General features: G+C 41.6%; 1 protein-coding gene across 3 annotated transcripts in view; it reads left to right on the forward strand.

Moving 5' to 3' along the window:
• Window positions 1-20841, forward strand: part of PDIA5 (protein disulfide isomerase family A member 5) — a 142265-nt gene that overhangs the window by 53032 nt on the left and 68392 nt on the right. For all 3 annotated transcript variants that reach the window (XM_083744371.1, XM_083744370.1, XM_083744372.1), the window contains exons 5-8: window positions 649-694; window positions 7742-7834; window positions 11951-12011; window positions 17612-17679. In XM_083744371.1, the coding sequence (XP_083600497.1) occupies window positions 649-694; window positions 7742-7834; window positions 11951-12011; window positions 17612-17679 (268 nt within the window). The remainder of the gene's footprint in view (window positions 1-648; window positions 695-7741; window positions 7835-11950; window positions 12012-17611; window positions 17680-20841) is intronic.

The following is a 20841-nucleotide window of genomic DNA, read 5'->3' on the forward strand; positions in this document are numbered from 1 at the left end:
AAAAATGTGTGTGATTACATAATACACTGTTATTAATATTAGTAGTCTGGGTCAGCATTAAGAGTTGAAAATTAACCCTCCCCCATCTGCCTGGCCTGAGAGAAATAGAAAAACTCATCACATTATTATTATTAGGGATCAGTAGGGATGTTTTTAATGCAGATGAGTTTGGGAAGAAATTACCCCCTGAAAAATTACACCCATACTTAAAGAAAGTGTTGTCTCCTCTTCCAGTATTCCATCATAATTCTTTTTAATGAGACAGTCCCTACCTGTGTTACCTAAATCAGTTGGAGGTTGGTTTCCCAGCTGACTTATTTCAGAAGACTTCGGCATGTGATTGTTTTTTGTTCTTTGGGAACCAACATGCATAAATATAGCAGTGCATTGTTGCAAATAGAAATTGCCCCCTGAAACTGCCACTCCCCAAGTCTAGCCTGTGCTAAATGCTCTCATTAAGGCTTTGTGGAAGTGATTGCCCATTAGAGACCTGGTTGCTTCAAGAACTTGTTTTCGATGGCTGTGTTTTCTACAGCCCTGCAAGCTGAGGAAAATTTAATTTATCCAGACCAGAGGAAACAGCTGCATGATTTTCTAATAGCACTCCTAAAATTAATTGCTGTTTTTCCCCATACTGTTTCTTGACAGGGATGGCGCATTTCACACTGAATATAACAGAGCACTCACACTGAAGGTAAATTTACAGTAGTTTGAAATCTTCCGAACAGGGAGATGTGTTTGGGTGTAGAACAGATGTTAATGCTTAATGCTTTATATTTGGATGGTTTTCCCCCCCATACATTTCAGGAACAGCTGTTTGGGTGACCTAAAGGGTTTCTCTCCATTCTCATATCTCCTGCACATCTGCCAGGCAAACATCCTGCAAAGCTGTGTGTGATTAACTAGATGGAGACACTGTTAAATTGCAATATAAATTGTGAACTTCATTGCAATCTGCTAACAAATAAAGTGGGTTTTTTATTTAGTATGTGTGTTGTAAATTATTTTTGTCTTGCTGCAAGATCCCTTTTGATGCCAGCTTGTATCTAATAGCATTACCCTGACAGTGATTGGGAAAATGCTCTCCCCTTCTATTTCATCTGCCATGAGATGAGCTTGGAAAAGAGAGGAAGTGGCCTTTTCTCAGATATGATTGCAACCATGGACTAAAGTCCTAGGTAGATGCCCAGCACATAGCATGGGCAAACTGGCCTCCTTTCCTTTTGTTGCACGGCCATAATAGACTGCACAGAGCAAAAGGAGAAGCGCCTTTTGAAGCAGCTTTCAGAGAAAAGGGGTATCCTAGAGAACACCAGAGAATACTCCTAGAATAGGAGGCCTTTCCTCATGGTGGCTTAAGAAAAAGCTTTGTTCACAAAAGTAGCCTCAGGAGGTCTTGGCTCTGTTCCTGAAATGATTGTAGGAGGTGTTTTTAAACTCCAGAAGAGCCTTAAAAAATTGACAAATCGAATGATACTCAGCTGAATTCACCTGGTGTGTTTCCTTCAACCTTCTCCAGCACTTAGAGGATTTCCCCAAAAGTCATTGGAGGGACTCAAAACGACAGAATAGATTCAACAAAAATAAGTTCTGTTTAGTTTTGGAAGTATTTGGGAACCTTCCCTATAAGAGGAGGCTGAAGTGTTTGGCGCTGTTTGCCTTAGGAAGAATTACTAAGAGGAAACATTATAGGGGAGGGGAGCCAGCAGTGCATAACCCAGACATTATACAAAGTGAATAAATTGCGAAGCTTTGCGTAAATTTCTGTCTTTCTGGTCTTTATAACAGAACAAAACAGATAAATTTATCTGCACAGACCCTGGCTTGCTCATAGTTCACAGTACAGTGGCAGTTATGAGATTTGAGCACCATTATTGAAGGTAGTGGCAACTGCCAGGTCTCAACACTAATTCCTCCTGCCTTATTAGAGGAGACTTAGTTTTGCAACTGCTACCACATTTTGCAGATTGTACTTCATTAATAGATTTCTTCTTCTTCTTTGGCAACCACTCGTAGCTGAGTAAGATTGTCTTCCATAAACATGGTTTAACAATGAGTCCGTAAGTGACTGTGGAGGCCAGTTCTGGATCCACACATCCTTCCAAAGTGGGGACATTGGTTTCCGGGCGGGAGTTGATCACGGTGTGGATTTGCCAGGCATGCCTTCCTCTTAGCACATTTCTCCCTTGCGTCCTGAGTTAGGGTGTCTTCAAAGCCCATGACACCTTTGGTTAAGGCTGTTCTCCAACTGGAGCGCTCACAGATCAGTGTTTCCCAGTTGTCAGTGTTTATACTACATTTTTTAAGATTTGCCTTGAGACAGTCTTTAAACCTCTTTTGTTCACCACCAGCATTACGCTTTCCATTTTTAAGTTCGGAATAGAGTAGTTGCTTTGGAAGACGATCATCAGGCATCTGCACAACATGACCAGTCCAACAAAGTTCATGTTGAAGAATCATTGTTTCAACACTGGTGATCTTTGCTTCTTCCAATACACTGATATTAGTGTGTCATTAGCCTGTCTTCCCAAATGATGTGTAAAATGATTCCATAAGTTGTTCTAATTATTGAGTGTGTGTGTGTATGTTTGTTATTAATTAGTTGGTTGGAAAGTGTTCGCAAACTACACATTCCTTATGGGGTTAAGAAGCAGTGAAAGTCTCTTCCCTATTCCAGAGGGACGGTACCTGCATTCTCCTCAGCTCCCCTGTTTGGAGGCAAAGCTGCTCTAGGCATTGTTGGTGCTAGGTGCTCTTAGGCAGGTGCCTGTACAGCATCAGCCCAAACACTCCTGGCAGCCTCTGGCTGGCTTCTGCCAAGCAGAAAAGAGCAGAGTGTGTGTGTGTTTCTGCCTTCCCTCAGGAGTTGCTTTCATTGGCTGCCACTGGGATTGATATTTCCCATCTGGTGTGTTATCTACCGACTGTCTCCCTCTTCCCTTTCTTGTTTCCATTTTTTAAAATGATGGAAACAGGCTTGCACAAGGCCCCTCTCCTCCTTCTCTGAATATAAAGTTTAGAATCTGACTCCATGCCCAGAAGTAGGGCTTTCCCCCCAAGCTAGCTGTTGTCTTCTTCTCAGGGGAGAATATGATGAAAAAATATGACATGTCAAACTAATTGGAGGCATCTTTAAAATAAGCATGCAGAAGAGCTTGATGCATGAGTCTTGAATAATGACAAGATCTGGTTAACATGCTTGTGAACCCGACTGCTTCCAGAAGTTATCATAAAAGGTTATGGTCAAGTATTTGGGCTGTTTCCCCTCCCTTTTAGTCAAATTATTTTTTCAAATGCCTATAGCACCTTTAGCACCTTTTAATCAATAAATGCTCACTGGGCAGACCACAATAAAAAAAGCCATTCAGTTATTAAATCCCTCCAATAAAATTATGAATATAAAATCGATCAAAAGGTGGAATTATTCTTATGGAAATAGATGTAGTTTGTGTTTATGCAGCAATATTAGAGGCTAAAATGGAAACCCGAGTGGCCGTTGTTGCCCGTAAAGAGATTCCTATTGGATGAAACCAAGGTCCATCTTGTTGGTGACCTTGTTTCCTAAAATGACCAACCATAAACGTCCTGAAGGCCCACTAGCAGGGAATGAAGGCAACTGTTGCTGCTGCTGCTTCCCAGCGACTGGTATTCAGTGGCATACTGCCAAAGTCCTAGTCAGGTAACACTGATTGATAGACTTCTCATCTAGTAACTTGCCTAGACCCCCTGTAAAGCCATTTGAGGTGGCTTTAAAGGTGGCTTGTGAAGATGAATTCCTTAAGTCAGTTACATGTATGAAGAAGTACCTTGTTTGTTTATATTGTCTATAAACTTCTTTGGATGACCCCCAAGCTCACATAGCAGAATCATAGCACTGTAGAGTTGGAAGGGACCCTGAGGACATGTTACCATAGAGGGAGAAGAACTGCTTTTTTTCTCTGTTTCCTTATAACCTATCAGTGTGGTGCTCTCCAGATGATGCTGGTCTAATACTCCCATCAGTCACAGCCAGCAACATCTGGAAGGCACCCTGTTGGCTACCCCTGCACTATGATGCTTGCTATGTCTCCACTGTCCTTTTTAGTAATCTAAGCAGCATTATATGCTTTAACCTTTTCTTGTAGGGCATGTCCCAAAATTTCTAGAACACTTTGGTTGCCTTTTTCTACACCATCTCCAGTTGAGAGCCAGTGTGGTGTAGTGGTTAAGAGCGGTAGACTCGTAATCTGGTGAACCGGGTTCACATCTCCGCTCCTCCACATGCAGCTGCTGGGTGACCTTGGGCTAGTCACACTTCTCTGAAGTCTCTCAGCCCCACTCACCTCACAGAATGTTTGTTGTGGGGGAGGAAGGGAAAGGAGATTGTTAGCCGCTTTGAGACTCCTTCGGGTAGTGATAAAGCGGAATATCAAATCCAAACTCCTCCTCCTCCTCCTCCTCCTCCTCCTTTCTTCTTCTTCTTCTTCTTCTTCTTCTTCTTCTTCTTCTTCTTCTTCTTCTTCTTCTAAAATGCCCTTTTCCAGCAAGGAGGATCAAGAACTGTGTACAGTATTCCAAATGGGAAAGCACCTGGGATTTTATAATGAGGGCAGTTGACAACACTGGACATCTTCCTTTCAATCCCTTTCCCTAAGAAACCCAAACATGAAATATTTCTGTCTCGAGTCTTAACCTTGTACAAAACCTATTTTTGTTGAATTAAAAACATTCACAGGAGATTTTATATTTTGTATCAAATGTGAGCAAACTGATGGAAAGTGCAGCTAAGAGTTTCTTTGTTTCTCACTCTGATGCACAAACTAGCTAAAAAACAATAGCTCACCTTATTTGCAGTCATCAGCTCTAATCTCTAGTGCATTCTGTGGCTAGAATTGGGAAAAAGGTGATCAAGGGCTTATCTACACTTACCTTTACAGGCACAGGCGTGCTCTTTAAAGCTCTGTGTCCAAGTGCCACCCCTCTCTTTTTCTTTTGCTCTTGCTCTGGAGCTTTCCCCATGAAAATCTGCTCTTTAAAGCTGAATTGGAGCAAATGGCAATCCTCAGTAAACCTGAATAGCTTTAAAGCATGGAACAAAAAAAAGGGGGGTGCTCAATCAGACATGGAGCTTTAAAGTTCATGGAAAGCACAGAAGAAAGGTAAGTGTGGATCAATCCTTAGGAACCTTTTTCACTGTACAATTAGGCCACAGAAAATGTTGCTGCATTGGAGAATAGACATTAAAAAGACACTCATCGTTATCTTCCGTTTTTTTCATAAAGTGCCTAAAATAACTAGTTGCTTATGCAATATATTTTTTAAAATAAATCTGGCTCCCTAATCCCTAAATTAAAAATTAACTAGTACAATAGGACGGGTAGCGAAGGAGACAGAAGCAGTCTGTTCAGTAATGCCGAGAAGGCTTAGAACACATGAAAATATCAGATTATTTAATATTGTTTTATATTTAGTTATGTGTATTTCAGAACATGTTTTGTTTTTAATCGGGTATTCCTGTTTTCTGTGACCCTGCTGCTTCAAGTGTGTGTAGATTTTAAAAACTGTTAACAGATTTAACTTAACACTTCGTTTTGCAGTACATCAGTAATAGCGAACAAAGCTCTCTAGATCTGCTGTGTTACATTTTAAGACAATATGAAAATGCATTTGGCAGTAAGGTGGGGTGTGCTGTTCTAATGAGGCTGCCATGCTGCTCCCAGCACTCTTTCTTTCCTGGGCTGCAATCCAAAGAGCCCTCTTAAGCACACAGAAACCCTTTCATATGTGCAAGCAGAGCTTTGGAATTTCTCCCTCCCCCCTCCCTTCTCCCCCCCCCCCCAAACACAGAGCAACTTTTCCAACAGCATCACAAACTAGTTTGTAAACCAGGGTTGGGGAATTTTTATGTGGATCTCCAGATGTTGTTGAACTACAACTCCCATCAGCCCCAGCCAGCCTGGCCAATAGTCGTGGATGGTGATAGTTGTAGCCCATCAATGTTTGGAGGGCCTCGACTGCAAACTCAATTCCAGGTTTTGAGAATAGTTCCTCAAGCTTCATTCTGAGCCTCTGTTAGGAAAAAAAATCAAGAGGTGTGATGTACAATGAGCCCACAACTTGCACACATTTAACTTGTGTACATTCAGTTTTACGCAGGTGGGGGGGGGATTACAAAGGAGGTGAGGTTCTGGGAGGAAATGGCTTTGGCAATCCCACCCGCCATTGAACCCAGTAGGTTTTGACCATATGAGATTTTGGCTTTAGACACAATCCCTGGAACGTAAACCCTGCGTAAGTTGTATACACAAATGTCCAGCTCCCGGATTTGTGGACCTAATTTTATGTAAAGTGGAGCAGATTTATCCACTTAGACTGTTGCGGTCTGTCACTGGAAAGTTCAGCACTGGCAAGACCACATATATGGCAGCACACTGTTTCATGTTTGACATTCTGGTGTGCATTGCAATCAGTGTTTCCTGTTTGTTTTTCTTCATGTGTAGTAGCTTGTGTTAGTATTGGCAGTTAGATAAAAAGAGAAAGCCAGTGCTGTTCAAACACCTGCTAAATATGCTAGGAATTTACTAAGCTAGTTGAAACAAACAAACTGTTTGTTTGTTTGTTTCATTTAACAGGGGTGTGAGGCTTAACTGCACACTAAAACACACAGGGTTCCTATGCTGGGCAGGAGGGAAACAAGCCTGATATCTCTCTGGTGTCTGGAATACTTTCCCAGCACTCTTAACTGGTGAGGGAGCCTCACACCTAAGTATAAAGGTGTAACACTGCAAACTTGACAGAAAGCTCTACTTAATACAATAGGTCTTAAGAATAAACTTGCATAGGACTGTGCTGATGACCTACTGAAAATAGAAGGAAACAAAAATATTGAAAGTTGGGTTGTTAGGGAAGGGTTGTTAGGGAAGATTGCCTCCTGCTTGTGGATACAGCTTTTCATTAAAAAGTTACGAACTGCACCTTTAGACTTCCATGGAATTTGAAGAAGACATTATCTCTGCTCCCTTTGGTCCTCCTCTCTTCGGTCCAGTTATGTCCGTAATTTGTTGGACATACCCATTTTGTGTCCAGATTTTCACTTTTTAAAATATGGCCACCGTACATCAGAGCACAGCAGACATAGTATTGTTGTTTTATATGAGAGATATTTAGAAGCTATTAACAGCAGTGGGATAACATAGATCACAGGCAGGCAACTTGCAGCCCCCACCTCGTTTTATGCATCTCACACCCCATTTGTCCAGAGTTAATTCCTTCATATTAATTTCCTCCTTATTTTTCCTAGATTTAAAAACTGTTTCCCTATCTTTTTTATTTCGTTTCAGAACAATTCGGAGGGGCAGCAGCACTTTACATGATTTAAAAAATATATATGTTTGTATGGTTTGAGGAAAATAAATTTCCCCCATCCCAAACATCTGAGAGCAATTTTGTAGGCTTCTGTCCTTTATAGCACACTAGTCAGAAATGAATTTGTTTTGCTTGCTTTCCAGAACAATATTCACCTGTTGTTGTTGTTTTTTTAAAAAAGTGTTGTTGTTTTTAAAATCCTCATGCCAAAGGTTTCTGGAATCTGCATAAAAAACTTTGCTTCTTGGGTTTCTTTGTATTTTTTAAAGAAGTCTGAAGTACAAGGGTGAACCAATGAATGTTGTTACTGGAAGTAGAATGGCAAAGTCAGCATTCCATGGATTGGTGATAGTTCTGTCGTGGGGTTAAAAACTTTGGTCTTTCCATTTCTGTGCAGTCAATGGTGGCCTTTCTAAAGGATCCAGAAGGAGCTCCATTGTGGGAGGAAGATCCTGAAGCCAAAGACATTGTCCACATTGACAGTGAAAAGGTACGTTAACCAGAATTGTGAAGTGCTTGGAACAAAACAAAGTTCTTCCACAAATTTAACTCCTGCACATAATGAATGCAGAACCCTTTGCACTCACATGAGCTTGAGAAAATCAGAGAAATGTTGTTACTCTTAAGCTTATAAATTTTTGGAAGACATGTTTAGCGGAGCTCCATGTTCTGTAAGCTAATATGCTTTAAGGGCACCAAGGAAGTTGCACGGGACATGAGAGAGATGCTTTGCAATTGCATGTTGTGCATACCCCCTTGCAGCATGCCTTAACTGCATCAGCCACTCTAGGCACCAAATATAACTTGTGCTCTCCCAGCTGATAGTTCCTTGAACTTTACAGTTTTCTAGTTGGCTTGTGGGGTAGTTGCACTAATATTTGCAACATGGAATGGTTGTGATAAATGGCTGGGTATCACGTGGGTATCACATACCGTAAGCAAAGCCCTCAGACTTCTATTACTTCATTAATTTGTTTATGCTCGGCACACCTGTTCGTTCTGGCATGGTTATAAATCTTTATGGTATAAGTAGTATGATAACCCAAGGGACACAGGTGGCGCTGTGGGTTAAAGCCTCAGCACCTAGGACTTGCCGATCGAAAGGTCGGCGGTTCGAATCCCTGCGGCGGGGTGCGCTCCCGCTGCTCGGTCCCAGCGCCTGCCAACCTAGCAGTTCGAAAGCACCTCCGGGTGCAAGTAGATAAATAGGGACCGCTTACCAGCGGGAAGGTAAACGGCGTTTCCGTGTGCGGCTCTGGCTCGCCAGAGCAGCGATGTCACGCTGGCCACGTGACCCGGAAGTGTCTCCGGACAGCGCTGGCCCCTGGCCTCTTGAGTGAGATGGGCGCACAACCCCAGAGTCTGTCAAGACTGGCCCGTACGGGCAGGGGTACCTTTACCTTTTTAGTATGATAACCCTGTAGGTTTTTACAACAGGTTACAGTTTTGAATTGAACCCAGCATCAAGGCTGAGCAAAATGAGCATATTAATCATTGAAGGCTGTGATTAAATGGGTGATATGATCCAGTTTAAATGGAGATAGAATGAGGAATGGGTGAAAAGCGAAGGGTTGTTGCTTAGTGGTGGAGCGCAGGCTGATTTCATTGAAGGCAGTGTTCTGTGCTCCTACACATGAACTACTGACTATCACCCTGACCTTTATAGAACTGATGGTTCAAATGGTGAATTGTTTAAGGATGCAAATGCACTTTTAATTTTGTTATATATGAAGTTCAAATCCTTAGGATACAACAGAACGTGAATTAAAATGAATCAAACATCTTAAACATGGGGATATTCCTCTGTTTGGATTATCCCATGGGAAATGGGTTCTGAGTCATATCACAGGGGTTGGTTGGAACATTTTGGATTCTAACATGCTGAGGAAAAATATAGAATCCACAATTAATATTTTAACTGGAGCAGAATTAGCTTTTTTGGCAAGGTACTAATTGGTCTAAGTGACAGAATAGGAAAATGACTACTCCTGCTCTCGTGCCATCCTTTTTTAAAGCCGTGGAGGGACTGGCATGGTAACCAAAATTTAGATGCATTTGATGGCTTACAGGTTTGAATCACTGGCAGATATTTAAGGGTCATGATAAAGCCCTTTGAGTTGCAGGACACTATAAGACCAATAGGAAAACTATGATGGTGTGTTCAGTCTTAATGTGGGCAAATGAGGACTATGGCAAGGGATAGTGAGGTTACCTGAGATCTCACATGCAGCAAATAGAGACTGTTTAAGCCCAGCAAGGCTTCCCTAGCCATCAAATTATTTTGATTTAATAGCAGCTAATTCATAAAAGCAGAGAACAGTCCTAAATCATACACATACTTTTGTTGCAGGAATTTATCTTCTTCATTCTACTTCCTCCTCTTTCTTGGTAAACTCTGAGCAATGTGTGTTGTATTCCCTCCCACCCACCCTATTGATTTTAAATTTTAATTGATTGGTCTCTGGCTGGTATTTCATAGAGTCATTTCAGTTTCTTAGCTTTCATTCTGGTATTAGGAACAGTTACTTTGGCATTCACTTTTTGTAAGAAGATTAATTTTTAATGTTCACCTTTCTGTTCTCTATTACAATCTCTCCTGGGGTCATTTTCAATTTAAAATTTTCATCTTGCCTTTCTAATCATACTGGCTCTGAAAAATCCATCCTTATATTCCCTCATAGCCCTGGATTGGTTTGTGTTGAAAGGAAACAAGCAGATTTTTCTGTTCTTAATAAAAGTGGGGTGCCTGTTTTATTGAAGAAAACAGTCCTGTGGTTCTGGGGTAATCAACCAGAGGTGCATACCTCATCTAAGTTACAATACTTGTCTATTTTTTGACAGCTACTTGGCAGTTTCTGGATAGAAAGAATGTAAGGGTAGACAACATGGTGCCTTCCAGCTGTTGTTGAACTACAACTCCCATCACCATTGACCACTGGACATAATGGTTGGGACTAATGGGAATTGTAGTCCAGCAACAAATGGAGGGTACCACATAGGTTTCCCCTGGTAGCTCCTGTGAGAACAACATCTTTATTTTCCCAGCCCGATTTAGATACAGTTTCCTGATATTTGCACAAGCCATGGTGAAACCTAGGCTCACATGCTTCCCCTTTTGTGCTCATGAGAGGGAAAGTGAAACCTTCTGTTTTCAATTTTAAACAACCTATGGTTCCCTGTGATGTTGAAACTTGGGGTCGCTGTAGTTCATTTAAACAGTGGTTTAGTGGGGGAAAGTCAGGATGAAACTGTTGTTTCAGACTCTGACTTGTATTTGCATAAAAAAAACACACCACAGATACAGTTCAAACAAATTGTAGCTCCCTGAATCCTGATGTCACAGGGAATTGTGATTAATTTGAACCTAGAAGCAGTTGTTTCCAGTCTTCTCCATTTTGGACACAAGGAGAAAAGGGGTTTGCAGGAGTGAGAGGCTAGCTGCAATTCATCCACTTAGCAGGAAATCATGGTTTCCTATTACATCTGAAGTGGGCCTTGGTTAGCTTTTTTGAGAGTTAGCTGAACTAGAAAGTTGGAGGAGAAAATTATGTTTGTATCTACTTTTAAATACCCTTCAACTCCATATTCTCTTGGCTATAACGCTGAGAAAGGGGTGAAGAAAACAACCAAATTTGATGGGTTCCCTAAAGAATATTCTAGGAAGCTTATAACTACAGCAACAAAAAAAGTCACAATGTAACACTATAAATAGGGTAAAATGAGGTGATGAGAATACACAAAGAACAAAAATCCAATATGGGTGTAAAGTTGCTCATAAATCCATCAGCACAGATGAGATATATCTTAAATGTTCTGAATAAACCCCTTTTGAGTAAATCTCACTGGAAGCTTGTCCCATTAATTTATTTTGGATTATCTGCATTTATGAAAACATATCAGCAGGAAAACAATGTGTTTGCTTCATTTGTAAATCTGTGGAAATATTCCACTTATACGGAGTTGGGTTGTAGTTACTGTGGAGTTGCAAACATCCGCTTCTAGCAGGCTCACACTGTTGTCTTTAAAATAACTGAAAGCAATATATTAAAGATGAATGGTTTGTTTGTGAGAGAATGCATTTCTCTCAATAGTAAAAATAAAAATAAATCTAAACCATAGTTCATTGGTGCCATGTCTTGGCTTAAAAACAAGAGACCCATCTTGGCCTTGTTAATGCGGGTGAATAGTGGCCATGTTCGGTGGCTCATAAAACATGTGTTTGAAACCTTGGATGTGGAGGTATCACTGTGTTCTTAAAAGGCATAAACCCATTACACGTCCTGTAAGCAAGTTTTTAAAAGTTTTGCATTTTTTTAAAAAAAGAGAAGGGATCTGGTGTAAAAGACCCAGGGCCTTATCAATACCCCTACTTGGATTATCACCTAAATGCAGCCAATTCCTCCAATTCATCAACCTGTTGGCCTTAAATTTGGCACAGTAAATTCTGTTATTCAAGCCCCTAACAAAGACCAATGCTTACTCCGTATATTGACACATGTAATCCAGACTATATGTGCTTGGAATTTTTACCTGAAATCTGTGGGGATATATTGTTTCTTAAATTCAGGGTTCTAATTATAGCATGTTTATCTCTTTGGGATTTAAGGAACTGAAAAGACTTTTGAAGAAGGAAGATAGGCCTCTGCTGCTGATGTTCTATGCCCCCTGTAAGTAATTAATATGCTGATGTTCTGTGCCCCCTGGAAGTAATCTGATATGCAAGATCTCAAATCCTTCTTTTTTTTTTTCTCTCCATCCTATGGTCCAGTAAAACAATCTGGACTGTCTGTTAAATTCAATTTCATGTGTATGTGATTGCCATATGGTTATCAATTAGCAGATGATTTTTCCACTTCATATTCTTCCTAGCTCAGTTCTCCAAATTTCAGTGTAAATGCTGACAGTATAGCACAAGAATATTTCAGATATTTGCTTTCTCTGGGAGCACTCTCCTTAAATTATTGAGAGAGGAAAAACACTTGGCTGGACTTGCCGTTATAGTGCATATTTGTACTCTCAGTTCTGAAAACTGAGTTTAGGAAGCCTGAGGTACCAGATCCAAAACATTCTTTGCTCCAGCCTTAATCCATCTGAAAAATGAATGGATGTGAATTCATATCGACCCACCATTATAACAAATAGACTGACCACGCAAAGGGAGCTGTACTGTTCCAGCCTGGCTGAGTTTGCAAGTTGCTGGACGAAGTCAGAAGAAGCTGATCTTGATTAGCAGGCAGCTCACAAGAATTAAGTGGCACAGGACCTTGGATAGCTCCCAGTGACAGCAGCTGTTGGTTCCTTAGCTTTTAAACTTTATTAGAGACTGATGTCTACAAGAACCCTGCCAGTGAAGCTGCAATCAATATAGAGACAATGCTCTAATTTCAATTGTGCACTGTGAATGACCTTGCACTGAACCCTCTAAGGGAATGGACAGCTTTGGGTGGTGGTTGGGTTGATACAGATTCTTAACAGAGATATCTGAGCTGCCAGTCCAAGATCTACAGTCTAGTTATTCACCTTCCTCAGAGAGATTAATAGGGAGTTTCCCTTCTGCCTCTCCAATTTCCCTTTTCTGGTGGGTTTAAATATTCCTTGGCAGATGTTGCTGGCTCAAAGTAAGCAACCAATAAAGGAGGATGTAGGGGAAGCTTAAGGTCAATATCAGATGGATCACCATTAGAATCATTGAGGGCCTGGATCCCAACAGGGAGTTCATGTGCAGGTAAGATGCAACCCATTGCTTTAGATATGAACGCATGCCATTGCAAGCTCACAGATAACTGGACTCATTATCTTTATTAAGAAAGACTTGCATGTCACAAGTAGTTTTCTCTTCCCATACCTAAGGGTCTGAACTGGAATCTAGAGGTTTAATTTATTAGCTGTGAATATGTCCAAACTGCCCATATAAAAAGACATGCCTTTGAGGTACAAGCTTGAACTTGTTCGTTATTCATCTACTGCAAGATTTGCTTCCATCTATCATCTGGCAGAATGTTAGTGGCTTGTTGTTTTGCCTATTGCTATTCAGTTTGCACCTACATTTCTCTTCCACTACTGGCTATTGTTGTGGGGTGGGTAGATATGAACATAATTACTTTTGTCATTTGAAACCTTGTTAAATGACATAGAGACTGTATTGAACATGAGAAATAGAATCTTTTCATTATATTGAATGCAATAGACCAGTGCTCCTCAAAGGGTGTGGTGCACCACACTGGTGTGACAAGAGAGGATGTCTAGTGTGGTGGGAAGATTCAACAACAATCAAAGAAACTTCTATACAATTTCATTTTGAGAGTGATTCATGTTCTTACGTAGCTGCATTGTTTAATACTTTATGGATGTCCCATTATCATGTTATAAAGTATTTGTGTTCTATCAGGGTTGCCATATTTCAAAAAGTAAAAACCAGGAGCTTTTCTTAGGAGGACCCCAAAATGGTTGCAACACACAAAAAGGCGATTTTTCGGTTTGCTTGCCTAAACTCCAGGACAAACCGCCAACCTCCGGAAATCCCCCCCCCCCCCGGATGCCACTTCCGCCTTTGAAATCCCAGCAACAGGGCAGAATTTTTGGTTTATCTCTGAATGGTTGCTGTTTTTTGGCTCGCAGGATGTAATGCAACTGCCTGCTGTTTTATATCGGTTTGAAGCTCTCAAGCCTGCTTTAGGCCTGTAAATCATTCATTCAGGGAGAGTCCATATCGTCAGAACACTTTCATACTATTACTCTCTAGCAAGTAACTTTTTTTTTAACAACAAAGTATTTTCCATCAACGTACATCATCTTGACCCTTCAGTCGGTTTGAACTATCCCCCCCTAGACACACTGCTTTTCTGCCTCCTTCCAGTTTTCTTTCCTTTGAAGCAGGAAAACATTTGAGGCAGCAATATTTTCCTTGTTTTTAAATAGCTGTGGAGGAGCCGAATTACTATTTTAGCAGTTTTAAAAATCTTTCTCTCCCTCCCCTGTTTTCATTCAATTTTATAACTTTTAGTAGATCTGCTGGTGTTCTGTTTAGTTTGATCTGCTGGTGTTCTGGGTATACCCAAGACAAAAATTAAACCACTAATTGAAGTCTAGTAAACTAAAGATGCTTACAAAGGTCTCCCCTTACAAATGTATTTATATATTGTTGGGTTCTGATTTGCCTGATCTTGTTTGTGGAGAAGTACTTGGAAGTGTGGGTGGAAGGTGGGGCTCAGCTGGTTCCAGCCAAGATGACTGCTTTCAGGAAGGGCCTCCTCTTCTTTCAGATGAAAAGTGCAACATAATAATGAGAATTGCTGAAGATAAGCCACACAAAAATCCAGTGTGGATTCTAAATACCACACTGTTGCAACAGGAGAGGTTTGTGAACAAATTAAGTGAGGAAATTCTTTGAGAAAGAATTGTTCTCAGGGCTTTCCTGTACAGTGGTCTGCAATTCAGTGAAAATGGTTACAAGAGAAACATAGTGTATTTAAAGGATCGAAATGTAGAGAGTGAGAGGCTGACTACTGTAATCACGAGATTAGATCTAATACATAAAGAAACAGTTAATACTAAGATCTATAGGCGACTCATCCAGAAAAGAAGTGAGAATCTAAAACCACAGGAGCCAGTTCTTCAGACTGATTAAGGGAGTGTAAGATTTTTTGGACTTATTTACATATATGGCGGCAGTGTCCAGTAGTGCAGCTTTTCTGACAACACATCCATGAAGAACTGTCGTCATAGAACAAGAGGTGTCCACCTAGACCCATAAGTAGCTTTATGTCATTTGTTTGTCAGGCCAAATAAAAATCTAATGACCAAGGGTCTAATCATTATCCCATTAGTAACATCTAGACTTGGAATGGCGAAAAACGCAGGTGTGTTACTACGAGTTATGGTATTAAATCACGTGGGGTATAGTATTAGCTGGAAAAATAGCATGTTTCGGTGTGGCTTTATGAGGTAACACAAATCATGACACTTTTTAATGTGGTATGGGATAGTTTTAGTAGGCACATAAACAATCAGGATAATCAGAGATGAGCACCTCAAACACAAAGGCCTTTGGAAAGATGTGTGCCAACAAAGCATGCCAATTAGGAAATGCTGTGCAAACTTATGAGAATGTAAATGTTGACTGCTAGCAATGACAAAGGTATAGGGTTATTTGGTGTTTTTGTAATGTTTTGTTTTATTTTGTTGCATGTCTTTTAAGTATGTGTATGTGTATAAAAGTGTACCGGGAGGGAGAAGTGGACTGCTTAGGATTCAAGCAGTATCCAAGAACCTTGTTTTGTTTTAAGATTTATAGAAAGGAAAGGTCACCAAACAGTGATGAAAAGATCAGGAAGATTTGAATGTCCTACAGACAACAGCTAGGACAGGTTAAGGCTGAGGACCTTCCTTTACCTGTGCTAGAATAAGCCAATAATGTTAACAAAAACTTATTGCGTGGGATTGGTCTATTTTAGGCTATTCAGACTGCGAAGGTTGATTTTCTGGCTTGCCTTCTATACTGAGCAGCAAATGCAGGCTGCTAGGCTATATGGTCCAAGAAGTCACTCAGTTTAGTCAGTATCCATCCTTTGTGTAAGGACTTCTGCTTCCTACTCCCAGTGTTCAGTTTAGTATTAGAAGAAAGTGCCAGTTTGCAAGGTGATTTTGATTTGTTCAGCATTGTATGCATGTAGTCTCTAGTATTCCACAGCCAGATGATGACTTGGCTGCATTCTCTCTTTTACTGACAAGTCTTCAAAGTCTGGCATCATAAGCTCCTGGGTCCTAATGAAGGTGGCTGTTTGAATTACCACTATTCTTAGTAATCATGCCAACATTGCCATTGCTTGTTTTTTTATCTCTGTGTGCTTAATTTGATGAAAGGTGCTTCAGTTAAATTCCTATGGCTTGTCTTGTCTAAATTAAGCCTGTAGAGCCTTTTAGCATACCCTGGGTTGCTTTGGAAGCCTTGAGGTTGGAATTGAACCCGTGCACAATAAGCAAAGCAGTTACTCAGCCAAATAAAGCAAAATGGATTTAACAAGATGACTAAACCACTGCAAACAGATCAATAGTGAATTAAAAACAAGATAAAAGAAGGTTGATACAAAATAATGCCTATGGAAATAAGGGTTTATATATCTCTAACTCTAAGCACCTAACTGAACTTAGGTTACAGAGTCCTTTTTGAAGATTTCTGAGTTCTACTTTGATTCAAGTAAGTCTAGTTTTATGGACTCTGTCCCTATCACTAGACATGTGTAGGCTCAGCCAACTATATCATTCCAGCATAGGCCCCCTTAAGTCCTATATTCTTCTTGCCACAATGGGTCTTAGGTAGAATTAGGACATATTTGGTTAATAGAGACTCTGGCCTGGTTTTGTTGTTGCTTGGCCAGCTCCAAAGGATTCTTCTTCAGTGTACAAAATTGATATAGCTGGATTCTTGCAAGTTTCAAAACTGAGCCAACCAACCTCTCCTCCTCTTCCTCAGCTAGTTTGAGAATATTTGTACCAGTACTGGGCGTCTGCTTTGAGATGAAAGTACTCTTGTTACTCCCCAAGAATTCTATAACTTAACTCTTTTTTTTATATTGGGTAGGGGAGAGATTCATACTTGTCCAGTTTGTATCTTCCCCAATACTGTCATCATTGCAACACTAGACATTTCAGTTACAAAGGCTAGTTTTTGCTTTCTCACTGGAAGGAAATTGGAGCTGATATAAGAGATTTGTGTATACCACTTCCAACATGATGTGGAGAGTAATGTGAAGTGGGGAACAAGATACAGCATTTGAGACACCAATCAGAATGCTATGGTTTAAATGATGCAGCATGGCTGTATGGTATTTATAAAATTAAAAAGCAAATTGCAGTTAGAACAAGCCATCAAAGAGACATACTTGGGGCCAGCCCACCCACACGACAAAGTGAAGCTACTGCCTCAGTTGACAGGATCCATTGGGGCAGCAAATCCCAATGTCAATCTACCTCCCTGCACTTTTCCTCTTCCATGGAGAGGAGAGAGGCACCATTTTGGGGTCCACCTCAGGTATACAAGGCTTTAGAATATAGGGCCAATGGGAGATGCCTAAAATTTGGACCTTGGCAAGTCAAGAATAATTCAGTGTGTTTTAAGTTGTAAGTTCCCTAGCTCTAACTCAGTGGAAATGACAGGAAATGTAGGGGTGTTTTCATTTGATGTCCATGCAGATGCATTTAATGGTGTCATTAATTCTCTCTCTCTCTCTCTCTCTCTCTCTCTCTCTCTCTCTCTCTCATATATTAGGGTGTGGTGTTTGCAAAAGAATGATGCCATCTTTCCAGCAAGCATCCACAGAAGTTAAAGGCATGTATGTAAGTGAGAGGAGTTGCAAGTCTAATGAATGTTCTGGTGTTTGGTTTTTGTTTCTGTGCAGCTTCATGTGTGTGGGTGTTTTCTCTCCTTTCTGTACAACTATTGCAACATGCAAACAGATCTTACCATATTTAGTTTTTAAATGGCATCCCATTTTTTCCTTCAAAGAAGTCAAAGAAACTGACAATACAAAACATAGTCATGAAAAACCTTCAAAGAATCATAATCCAAGAGACAGTATTCACTATGGTAGTTGTACTGTTGGGTAACAAATATTGATCAGTACCTAATATTGTTTTCATGCCCTCTGTCCACATGGTGCTTGTCACTGACAGTTAATTGTAGCTAAATATTGGGAGAGATGGGGACACGGGTGGCGCTGTGGTCTAAACCACTGAGCCTAGGGCTTGCCGATCGGAAGGTCAGCAGTTCAAATCTCCGCAACGGGGTGAGCTCCCATTGTTCAGTCCCAGCTCCTGCCCACCTAGCAGTTCAAAAGCACGTCAAAGTGCAAGTACCGTATTTTTCGCCCTATAAGACACACTTTTTCCCCTCCAAAAATGAAGGGGAAATGTGTGTGCGTCCTATGGGGCGAATGCAGGCTTTCGCTGAAGCCTGGAGAGCGAGAGGGGTTGGTGCGCACCGACCCCCCTCGCTCTCCAGGCTTCGCGGACCTCTCCGCAAGCAGCGGGAGCACTCCTGCTGCTTGCGGAGAGTCGCCTGCATGCCGAAGCATGCGCGCGCTGAGCTCAGCGCATCCAGGTTTCGCGGACCTCTCCGCAAGCAGTGGGAGCGCTCCCGCTGCTTGCGGAGAGTTGCCTGCATGCAGAAGCCTGCCCTCGCTGAGCTCAGCGCGTCCAGGCTTCGCGGACCTCTCAGCAAGCAGCGGGAGCCAGCGCTGGGCTCCCACGGCTTGCAGAGAGCTGCCTGTTTGGGGGCTGGGGTCGGGGGAAGCTTGGGCCTCCCCCGCCCCAGCCCCGCGCCTGGGGGAAAATAATTTTCCCCCCTTTATTTCCCCCCCAAAAAACTAGGTGTGTCTTATGGGACAGCGCGTCCTATAGGGCGAAAAATACGGTAGATAAATATTTACCGCTCCGGCTGGAAGGTAAACAGCGTTTTTGTGCGCTGTTCTGGTTCGCCAGAAGCGGCTTAGTCATGCTGGCCACATGACCTGGAAGCTCCCTCGGCCAGTAAAGTGAGATAAGCACACAACCCCAGAGTCGTCCGCAACTGGACCTAATGGTCAGGGGTACCTTTTCCTTTTCCTATAGGGAGAGGTGCAGTGCCCATACGCACTCTAGCTGCATCGTCATATCTATAGTCCATTTTCTTGATGGAGGCTGGAGAGAGCTCCACTTGCCCCACATGATGGTAGGAGACTGTGGGATGAATACAAGCGGTGAGGCTTTTAGGACTGTGTTTACTGTAGATTTCATGGGGAAAGGTTATCCTCCCTCTCCCCCCACCTAGTTGATGCCTTGCCAGCTCTATATTGTAAAATGAACAGAATCTCAAGAGGTTGCCCTGCAGTCTTGCTCCTTTTTGCATGAGCCATAAAACTGGGGCGGAGGGAGGTGGGCAGAGAGGGTCTGCCCCCTCTTTCTTAGCACTCTTCTCCAGATAAGAATTATATACACAACACAAGACTGAAAGCTCTTGAGTAGAAGCATGGAATTGCTTAGTTGGTAAAAGCAACCTCATGAATCTGTAATGCAGAGGTTGCTGATGCAAGGGTTTCCCCGTTAATCCGTTTGATGTTCTTCAAAGTAGGTGTTGATGTTTCAGAATGGTGGATAAGGGTTGGGGAAAGACCAAGACTGTGTGTAGGTTTGCTTTTGTTATTTATGTATATAGATAAAAAACCCCTAATGCTTTCTGAGCAACAGCTGACCTTCTGAAGGGAACAGTCTGCTTTAAGATTTATTTCACGGTACCTCCAAGCATATTTGGTCTGAGCAGCATTTTATGTGAAAGAAAAATCCTGCTTTTGGATGGGGAGGGTGAAGTGGGTGCAGTTAGATTAACACTGTGCTGCTAAAGGGATTTAAGCTTTCAGTGTTATTAATCAAGAGTTAATCTTCCAGTTGTATCTTCAGCAACTGGCCATTGAGGAATATAGCTACAAGATGACTTGCGTCTAAATCTTAGACCCAGAGAGAGGCAGTCCAATCCTCTGAGTAGTTTCATTTTAAAAGTGCTTGGGGCTTTGGAGGAGCAGAGTTGGTAGTTTATTGTTCTGAGCAGAGGATGGCAAGTCACAGGCTCTGTATCCAAATGCCTTTTTCTAGTATTCCTCATCCTTCAGGGCAAAAGTCTGCTCCCTTTTCAGTAAAAGATGAGCCTGGCACCAGGCCTGCAGCTGTGAAGATAAATTAAAGAGCTGTGGCTGTAGGCAAGGCTCCAAAGTATATTCTAGCAGTAGTGTTTCCAGCAGGTATGAAAAATGAGCAAGCTCAAGAAGGTCTGCTCATTCCCCTGGCTGGAGTGTTTGTAATGGTGAACTTCCTTTTGGGTGATCAAATTTTATATGCATGGAGGTAGGTTAGGATGAGTGATAGTAGCTGGCCCAAGATCACCCAGTAAGTTTCATGACAGCGTGGAGTTTTTGTTGAATCTTGGTTTCCTCAGTCTTAGGTCGATACTTGAACAGCTGCACCACACTGACTCTTTGCAGCAGTCCCCTGGGGTATCTTAGGCTGAGAGGTAGCAATTTATTGCCACCCAGATTGCTTCATAGCTGAACAGAGGTTTGACTCCTGACTTCCTCAGTCCAAGCCCAATACTCTGCCCACTAAACCACTCGGATTCTGAGGATCTTAACAAGCATTACTTTTTTGTGCGTACATCAGGAAAAATGTGGTCTGAACATTACAAATGAGTAATTGCAAATACATGCATCATACAGGTACAAATAAAAGAGCTGGAACTGGACACTCAAGTAACAAAAAAGTTTTCCCCACCCCCTGCATAATATGTGAAAAGACCATCAGTGTTTCCTAAGCAGGGCCCATTTCACCTTCTATTTTTCCATGTTAATGGCACAGTGAACTTCACATGGGGTTTCCTTTGGTGTTCCTGATTAATAATAAAAAGGAATCCATTAACAGGCTAATATATAATAGGCTTTTGAAATAAGTATTTTCTCTTGAGGTCATCTGTGA

Source organism: Podarcis gaigeae (genome assembly GCF_964106915.1).
Source record: "Podarcis gaigeae genome assembly, chromosome: 1".
NCBI classification, from domain to species: Eukaryota; Metazoa; Chordata; class Lepidosauria; order Squamata; family Lacertidae; genus Podarcis; species Podarcis gaigeae.